At 48.9% G+C, this 9,396-nt stretch overlaps 1 protein-coding gene across 1 annotated transcript; it reads left to right on the top strand.

Annotated features, from left to right (window-relative positions):
- The first annotated feature begins 906 nt into the window (after window positions 1–906).
- Window positions 907–9,156, top strand: smg8 (SMG8 nonsense mediated mRNA decay factor). The gene is made up of 4 exons (XM_017722493.2): window positions 907–2,456; window positions 5,120–5,265; window positions 6,360–7,226; window positions 8,756–9,156. Exons 1-4 carry the CDS (start codon window positions 932–934, stop codon window positions 8,966–8,968), a joined length of 2,751 nt encoding a protein of 916 aa, XP_017577982.2. The 5' UTR covers window positions 907–931; the 3' UTR covers window positions 8,969–9,156.
- Window positions 9,157–9,396: the final 240 nt, after the last annotated feature.

Genomic DNA, 9,396 nt, shown 5'->3' with positions numbered 1-9,396 from the left:
AGAACAGATACAGTTAAGTCAGACAACAAACTGCATAAACAAAAACGTGGTTATAATTTTAAACAACAAAATGTAAAGAAAAACAAAGCCAGGGGAAAAATAAAGGTGCATATATTCGCTGATTAGACAGCTTTTTTGTTTTTTGTGAGGGTTTAAAAAAGTTCTGTATTTCTGTATTATTCTGAAAATCTGGTTTGGCGTGAGTAAATTTACATTTATGAATATGAAAATTTGCCAAAAGAACGATCAAATTAATAACATAACATTCTTTGACTTTATTCTTTCAATAACAACTGAAGCCAAAGCAGAGCCGGTTTATGAGGAGTCTGGCCGCTTCCTATTTCCCCCGTTATATCAAAAAACAGCCCTGCTGACCAGCAGAGGGCGCCCGCGAGCGAGTCCTCAATGAATGGGAGTGAAAGGAACCGAACGGCTAAAAACAATTAAAATAGCCTCTAATCACTCGCCCGGAACTTTCCTTTAATCTCAGACAGTAGAAGGACGAATCTCACTAAAAAACAAAGAAATCTCACTAAATATTCACTTTTTACTGCGGCAAACGGGTTTCGGGCAGCAGGAGGTGGGCTTTACTGCTGATTGATAGGCGAGCGGAGCAGCTGATTGGCTGTTCGCGCTCTCTGACGTCATGAACGAACCGTTTTAAGCTCCTATAACTCGAGTTCAAAAGCTCTTAAAAATGTAAAAGCGGTGTTGAAATGTTTCCTGACACTCGCTGTTTAGGATAAGCTTTAGCTATTTTATATTAAACATGTTTAAGCGTTTAAAATCTATGATTTTGCTCAGACGCTCCATAGGAACCCATTCATTTTGGTCTCGCTCGTGAGCGCCCCCTAGCGTGAAGACACGGCCAGTCTGCGATGACGTGGTCGGAAGTCCCGCCTATCTCCCCGCCAGCCTGTTGTCAGCCACGATGGCGGCTCCCGTCGACATCGGCTCGCTGCTCCGGGCCGAGCTGATAGAAGACGCGCTGTACAAAGACGAGGGCGTCTGCGTGCTGGGCGTGTTCGGGAAGAGCGCCATGCAGGCCGGCTCGGCCAAAGAGTCTCTGATCAACATACTGGCAGATAAGCATATCTTTCCCCTGCTGGGGGCGGAGGAGGCGGGCGGTCCGGACGGAGGGGGCTCCATTCGAGCCTATTACAGCCAGGAGAGCCGGGTGCTGTACCTGGTGCTCACCTCCGTGTTCGACAACCGCCAGCTCCTGCGGGCGTGTGAGCGCCTGAGCTCGGGCCTGGGCCACGCCGAGGCCCACGAGTTCTGGAAGGGGGCTGAGAAGGAGCACTGCCTCCAGCTGCTGTTCCTCTTCTCCCTGTGCCATGTTCTCCTCTTGGTCCATCCCACCTGCTCCTTTGACATCACCTATGACAGGCTGTTCCGTGCCCTGGACGGCCTGCGCCAGAAAGCCTTGCCTCTGCTCCGGGGGGCCATAAAGGACTGCCCCGTGGCCAAGGAGTGGAAGATGAACTGCAGGCCGTGCCCCCCTCGCCTGCTGTTTGTGTTCCAGATGAACGGGGCGCTCAGGGTCAACAGCGGGTCCGGTCTGGGGGGGAACGGCTTAGATGGTGGAGGGGGCGACAAGCCCAAGAAACATTCCCCCAGGAGGCGCCTCCAGCACGCCTTGGAGGATCAGATCTACCGGATTTTCCGCAAGAGCAGAGTGCTCACCAACCAGAGCAGCAACTGTCTGTTCACCGTGCCCGCCAACCAGGCTTTTGTCTACGTGGTTCCGGGGCCGGATGAAGACCCCATCAGCTCCTTGCTTGGCCAGCTGCGGGCAAACTGTGCCCTGCGAGAGAATGACGCTGGCACACCGACCCCTGGGCCCAGGAGGTACCAGCAGATGCGCCACTCCAACCGCCAGCCCTCCTTCAACGTGGAAAACAGTGGTTTCTCCTCCTCAGGAGGCCAGCTAGTGGACTGCACTTTGAAGGAGTTCCTGTGGCAGCACGTGGAGCTGGTGCTGAGCAAGAAAGGCTTCGATGACAGTGTTGGCCGCAACCCTCAGCCGTCCCACTTTGAGTTGCCCACCTACTCCAAATGGGCCCACGTTGCCTGCAGGCTGCACCAAGTCATGATAGAAAACAGTGAAGATGAGCTTTCTCTGAAAGTGCAGGGTCAGATGAAAGTGCTAGAAGGTTTCCTGGACGCAGACGCAAAATTCTCCGAGAACAGGTGTCAGAAGGCCTTGCCGCTGGCCCACAGCGCATATCAGTCCAATCTGCCCCACAACTACACTACCACGGTGCATAAGAACCAGCTGGCCCAAGCTTTGAGGGTCTACAGCCAGCACGCCCGAGGTGTAGCCTTCCAGCGGTATGCCGTACAGCTCCACGAGGACTGCTACAAGTTCTGGAGTAACGGACACCAGCTGTGTGAGGAGCGCAGCCTCACTGACCAGCACTGTGTGCATAAGTTTCACCTGCTGCCCAAACCAGGTACACAGTACTGCAGAGTACTTAACCCCTTACTCTCCAGGGGATGTTTCCGTTTGTCCATCTGAATCTTTGTGGCCAAATCGTAAGGCAAAGTATTCAGTAACTGCATGAAATAAATGTAGATTTTTATTTTATTTATTATTTAATTGTAAAAGGTCCTCAAATTATCAGAACGTGTGTTTCATGATCTCCACATTTCACCACACGCTCACAATTTACCGCTGAAAGCCAAAAATCTGCGCCGCTCTTTGTGTTGTTTTCTAAAAGTGATGTTTCCAGAGCAGATCACTGAAGAGACGCCGTCTGTTTATAGTTTAGAGCCCAGATTTGGGGAAAAACGGGTCGACTTTCAGTAGAAAAACAAAGTTCAGCTTCTTTTATTATAAGGGTTTAAAACGACATCACCGTCTATTAGACTGGAGAGAAGAGCTACAGCCTCACACGACGCCCAGCTTCTGAATGGAGCTTATGGAGTAGGAACGTTATGAAGAACATGACCGAGTGCGGTTTGGACCCACCGGTGGTCTCGGAGTTGTCCAGTGTCGTTTTTTTGGCGTTATTTAGTCACGGAGGTGTAAGTAGTCCTGCAGAACAATGTTGGTGTTGTTCTCAGCGTTGGAGAGATACCAGCTCAGATTTCTTTACAGTGGTAGTGATAGGAACCAGGAGTCATGTGTAAATATGTCCATTTTATTTGCTGTCCAGCATGACCAGGGAAACCTACATGTCTTCTGCGCTTCATGGCAAAATGGTTATTAAATCTGTAAATTGTTTGTTTGGGGACTGTTTTTCGTTACAGCCCCCTACATGCCCCACTTTGCCATGAAGTCATTTAAATAATACACCTTAGGCCCAGACCTGAAACAGTCAGGCAGCACTTTTATAACAACTTTGTGTAATAACTTTATGCAAGGTAGCTTCTAGAGGGCTTTCCAGAATGGAGAATTCCAAAACACCTCCCCCGAATGACCTTGCTTACATATGAATCGGTTAATTATGCTGAAATTTTGGAAAATCGGTGGACTTTCCCTTCAGGACTGAGAGAGCACTATAATTTAAGCCGCCACTGATCCGTGGACTCTGTATGACTATATTCCAAACATTTTAAACCGTGGTTCTCAGTGTTAACTTCCACTGGAATGTATTTATTCATATAGAACAGTGGACGGAAGCTAATAAACAAAGCGAGGCTGACGGTGGCAGAAAAACCCAGAGAGCCGAAGGAAGAAGCGCTCGGAAGGGGAACCCATCCTCCTCTGGATGACCAGAGTAACCAGATAACTAAATACGATAGGAGCTGTGAGAATCCTCTGATTTTTATAACCGAATTATTGAGGTGTGAAGTTATTCAGAGGGGTTTGCTGTGAATTGGTTAACTGTAGAGAAACGTACTGACCAAAATGACCAGTGAACCTACGCTGGTCTCTGAGTGTTTATACGTGGTGCTAATGAAATCTGAAGTAGTGGTAAATCTGGAAAAGTTTCCTAATTTCCTTTACAGCATCCTGAATGCATACAATAGATTTTATGGCCGAATCTTTTCGTGAAGCAGCGTTTCGGGCATCGGGCAGAGCGTCCGTTACTATTCTAATATCTTTTCCTTGAAGGCTGCTTTTTAAGGAGCTGAACGCTTCTGATGCCTGTCTCCATCACTGTGAACAATTCTGTTTAAAAACAAATAAATACGCCGGTCAGGCGTCACGTTCTGACCACCTCCCTGTTTCTACCCTCACTGTCCACTTTATCAGCTCCACTGACCGTATAGCTGCACTCTGTAGTTCTACAGTTACAGACTGTAGTCCATCTGTTTCTCTGATACTCTGTTACCCTGTTCTTCAGTGGTCAGGACCCCCATGGACCCTCACAGAGCAGGTACTGTTTGGGTGGTGGGTCATTCTCAGCACTGCAGTAACACTGACGTGGTGGTGGTGTGTTAGTGTGTGTTGTGCTGGACTGAGTGGATCAGACACAGCAGTGCTGCTGGAGTTTTTAAACACCTCAGTGTCGCTGCTGGACTGAGAATAGTCCACCAACCAAAAATATCCAGCCAACAGCGTGGGCGGCGTCCTGTGGGCGGCGTCCTGTGGGCGGCGTCCTGTGGGCGGCGTCCTGTGGGCGGCGTCCTGTGGGCGGCGTCCTGTGGGCAGCGTCCTGTGACCACTGATGAAGGACCAGAGGATGACCAACACAAACTGTGCAGCAGCAGATGAGCTGCCGTCTCTGACTTTACATCTACAAGGTGGACCAACAAGGTAGGAGTGCCTAATAGAGTGGACAGTGAGTGGACACAGTGTTTCATAACGCCAGCAGCACTGCTGTGTCTGATCCACTCAGACCAGCACAACACACACTAGCACACCACCACCAGAATGACCCACCACCCAAACAGTACCTGCTCTGTGAGGGTCCATGGGGGTCCTGACCACTGAAGAACAGGGTAACAGAGTATCAGAGAAACAGATGGACTACAGTCTGTAACTGTAGAACTACAGAGTGCAGCTATACGGTCAGTGGAGCTGATAAAGTGGACAGTGAGCGTAGAAATGAGGAGGTGGTCAGAACATTACGCCTGACCGGTGTCCACTGTGTTGGCTCAGTATTTCTGTTATGTGGTGATGTAAGTTCATATCTAGGCTATCAGTAATGCTGTTCTGTCACTGCAGGTGAAAAGCCGGAGATGGACCACAACCCCCCTATCCTGTATCACAACAGCAGAGGGCGCTCTACAAGTTCCTGTAACTGTGGCAGGAAGCAGGCCCCTCGTGAAGACCCCTTTGACATCCAGGCAGCCAATTACGACTTCTATCAAGTCTGTAAACTCAGTTTGAAAATCTCTTTAGCGTTAAACTCACCTGTGTGACGCAGGGGCTTCGTTAATATTCGTGTGGTTGATATGATGATTGTTGATGTTTATTGTTGTTGTTGTTGTTGTTGTTATTAAACCCCACAGCTCAGCAAAGGTGAGAAAAAGTGAAACGTGACTTGTGCAACTTAAAGAAGATTTTATGTTTTATTTATTTCCACTACGTTACGCTCAGCAAATAAACAGAAATCGGGTGCTAAATTCTGCTGATGAGTGTCATATTTAGGTTTGTTCCCTGTCCAGCCGTGGTGTCAATCTCACCGGCTATAAGGGCCAAAATCTCAGCAGATCCATGGTCCAGAAACGCCTGCGCTGTAGACAGTGGCTCGTCAGACCTACCCGAAGTAATTGGACTAGTTATATTCAAACTGAATGAACTGGTTGAATGAACTATTCTTTCCATTAACGGCGTTTTTCACGCTGAATAAAGCTACTTCAGGTGGTCGTTACCATATATATGACCTGATGAGCCACTTTTTACCGTGTATGTTTAATTTAATTTTAATAAACATTGTTCATTCAAAACACTTGAAAACCTCAACAGTAAAATATAGGCGCATGTAGTAGACCGTGAAATATTGCATGAATAATTAATATTTCTAATTTAAATGTCCCCAGGAGTCTTTTAAACCTGCCTATCTGCTTCTTCATTAATGCCTGGCCTCATATGGGCTGAAATGCCGCTGGTGTGTTTGGTGATACGACTGCTGTGGAATTGTGTAGAATTGAGGTGTAACCGCTGTCCCATAGACTGCTGTTGGAATAGGAGAGTCACGTTAAGTTGCAGTGCATGCTGGGGACTGTAGTGTGTAGTAGTATAGGATTGTGCGGCGGGCCTGATGTGGCCCGCAGGCCTTGTGTTTGACACATGGAGAGGATGTGTGAACTTACTGTCCCGTTAAGTTTACCGTGGGATTGGACCGCAGCTGTTCAAACTTCGGCATATATTGGAAGAATGCAGTGCTGTAAAAGCCCAGTGGCATTTTTATAAGAGTGACGAGATCCATGTTCCTCTCTCTCGTTTCCATCCTGTTATTCAGATGCTCGAGGAGAAGTGCTGCAGTAAGCTGGAAAGGATCAACTTTCCTGTGTTCCAAGCCAGCACACCAGACCCAGCCCCTGCATGCGATGAGGCTACCAGACCAGCAGAAGTGGCTCCGTCTGGGGATGCTGATCGTCTCAAAGAGAAAGAGACTGTGACCCATACGCCAGGAGACAGCACTGGCCTGAGCCTGGCCCTCAGCCTCGGACAGTCCACTGACAGCCTTGGCCCATACGGCGAAGGTGCAGAGGGCCACGAGAAGAGGCCGAGTGTGGACCGACAGGCCTCCACTGTGGAGTATCTCCCTGGCATGCTCCACTCCGGCTGCCCAAAGGGGCTGCTGCCTAAGTTCTCCAGCTGGTCCCTGGTAAAACTTGGTCCAGCTAAAGCTTACAACAGCCTCACAGGCTTAGAGCAGCCTGGCTTCCTCCCCGGCTCGGCCTTTCTCCTGCCATGGGACGTGGTGATCCGAAGCCGCTCGGAGGACGACGCGGGCTCTACTGAGGCGCTGGATGGCGGACCCTCGTCGTGGCCAGCTCCCAACAAAGCACCGGCTGGGAAGCGGGGCAGCAGCGGCGGGGTTGGACGCGGCCGCAGGCGGGACGACGTTGCACGTGCCTACGTTGGGTTTGAATACGAGGACAGCAGAGGCCGTCGGTTCCTCAGCTCCGGTCCAGATAAGATCGTGAAAGTCCTCGGACAGGGAGGCGCAAAAGAACCAGCTACCCGAGCGCTAAACTCAGACATGCCCCTGTACATCCCGTCTCCCGCCCAAGGCAGGGGCATCAAACCACACTATGCTCAGCTGGCTAGGCTCTTCATTGTGGTTCCTGATGCCCCACTCGAGATCACCCTTAGTCCACAGGTAAGGTAAACAACCACTAGGCCTTCTAGCTTTTTGTATAACTACTTACAAATACAAATTAATATACACTGAGTTGCTTCTAATCGGGTAGGTATGCAGTTACTGACTGTAGCCCATCAGTTGTTTTTGTTTGTCACCCATCCTTCACCACGTCTGTCAATAGAAACGCACAGCCATGTGTTCCAAGTCTGAAATAGTTGGTATAGTAAGTTAAGTGATACTTTATTAATCCCACAAACGGGGAAATTCCACCTCCGCATTTAACCCATCTGTGAAGTGAAACACCACATACACACTAGTGAACACACACACACTAGGGGGCAGTGAGCACACTTGCCCGGAGCGGTGGGCAGCCCTGTCCACGGCACCCGGGGAGCAGTTGGGGGTTAGGTGTCTTGCTCAAGGACACCTCAGTCATGTGCTGTCGGCGACCTTCCGAACCAGCGACCTTCCGGTCACAGGGCCGGTTCCCTAATCTCCAGCCCACGACTGCCCCCTAGACCAGCCCAGCCAGCACACAGCAACATAATCCTAAGCATATTTCAGTGCAGTGCCGTGTAAAAGTCAGAGACCCTTGACTTATTTATTTTTCTGGAGTGTAACTTGAGTTCATTTTTCAGCATTAAGAAAAAGCAGACAATGAGTGTTTTACACAAAATTACACAAAAGTCACGTGTTAAATATAATAATGTTCAGTATTTAGTGTGTCCACCCTTTGCCTGCAGAGAACACCCCCAAAGTTCAGTCTTAGAAGTTGGTTGCATTTTCTGCATCTCCCGATCCAAGAAATCTAATAAAATTAAGATTCATTACTCCATAAAACCTTATTCCAAATCTCGGGGGTCTAGTGCAAATTCCCTTTTCAAATCAAATCAAATCTAATTTATTTGTAGATCCACTCAGACCAGCACAACACACACTAACACACCACCACCACGTCAGTGTTACTGCAGTGCTGAGAATGACCCACCACCCAAACAGTACCTGCTCTGTGAGGGTCCATGGGGGTCCTGACCACTGAAGAACAGGGTAACAGAGTATCAGAGAAACAGATGGACTACAGTCTGTAACTGTAGAACTACAGAGTGCAGCTATACGGTCAGTGGAGCTGATAAAGTGGACAGTGAGCGTAGAAACAGGGAGGTGGTCAGAACGTTACGCCTGACCGGTTTATGTACAGTGTACCTAATAAACTGAGAGAGTCACCTTCCCAGTGCATTGCTGACTCTTCCCGTCAGTAATAGGAGCTTTGTTTGAACTTGCTGTAGTGGTTGTGCTTCAGGGTGACTGTACTTGTACGATCTCGTAGACGTGCTGCAGCTCATCCAGCGAGGTGGTGAGAGGCCCAGACACCTTGACCTAATCATGTTAGCCTGTTCTATGACCTGCATGACTGGAAGGCTTTTTCATTTACAGGCATTTTACAGTCAAAACAACTTCTGATGTACTTGAGGTTTCAGATCACATACAAAGGTACATAAGAGAGATCCCACGTCTTATGGTCTGCGTTTTTATTCCCTCGTGAACAGGTTCAGCCAGGTCCTCCGCCCTGTCCCGTTTTCCATCCCGAGCAGGCAGAGGTTGTGCTGCCCCCCGATGGACTGTGGGTGCTACGATTCCCGTATTCCTATGTGACAGACCGGGGACCTTGCTATCCGCCCAAGGAGAATCAACCCCTGGCGAGCTTCAGGATCCTGAAGGGCATCTTGCGCGCGAATACCGCAAGTTCTCCTCCGCAGTGACCCCCAAACAAACACGGCGCTTCAGTGAACTCTCGAGTCACCCGGACAGCCTGAAGGCCCATCTTTCCTTGATGTGTGTGTTTGTTTACTCTGTAGCTGCTTATTTCACGCTGTTTGGTTTTGATTCAGAGACTTGATTTATGAAAAGCAGTTTAATAAATAGCGCTGTTGTGTTGATGCTGCCATTATGTCCTGAGACTGATGCATTATTTTGCATTAATACCTTTTTTTTTTTTTTTTTGCAATAAAACGCTGTATGGGAACGAGCCACGTTCATATTCATGGTGCCGTTGAGTTAAAGGGGAACCCCACTGATTTTTCACAAAACGTCTGCATAATTAAACGGCTGAGATGTAATCAGAGCAGTTCTGAGCGGTTTGGTGTGGCACGCTCTGTTCTAGATAAACTGACAGAGTCAGAACCGTTCA

The sequence above is a fragment of the Pygocentrus nattereri genome, chromosome 18 (assembly GCF_015220715.1).
Source record: "Pygocentrus nattereri isolate fPygNat1 chromosome 18, fPygNat1.pri, whole genome shotgun sequence".
NCBI lineage: Eukaryota > Metazoa > Chordata > Actinopteri > Characiformes > Serrasalmidae > Pygocentrus > Pygocentrus nattereri.
The sequence above is the reverse complement of the archived record's forward strand: the minus strand, read 5'-3'. Positions and strand labels throughout refer to the sequence as shown.

Excerpts from the sequence above, each read along its gene's own strand:
- smg8 (XM_017722493.2), top strand. The coding sequence starts at position 932 with ATGGCGGCTCCCGTCGACATCGGCTCGCTGCTCCGGGCCGAGCTGATA. Across the intron at positions 2,457-5,119 it reads TCACCTGCTGCCCAAACCAG|GTGAAAAGCCGGAGATGGAC; the intron begins GTACACAGTACT and ends CTGTCACTGCAG. Across the intron at positions 7,227-8,755 it reads AGATCACCCTTAGTCCACAG|GTTCAGCCAGGTCCTCCGCC; the intron begins GTAAGGTAAACA and ends CCTCGTGAACAG.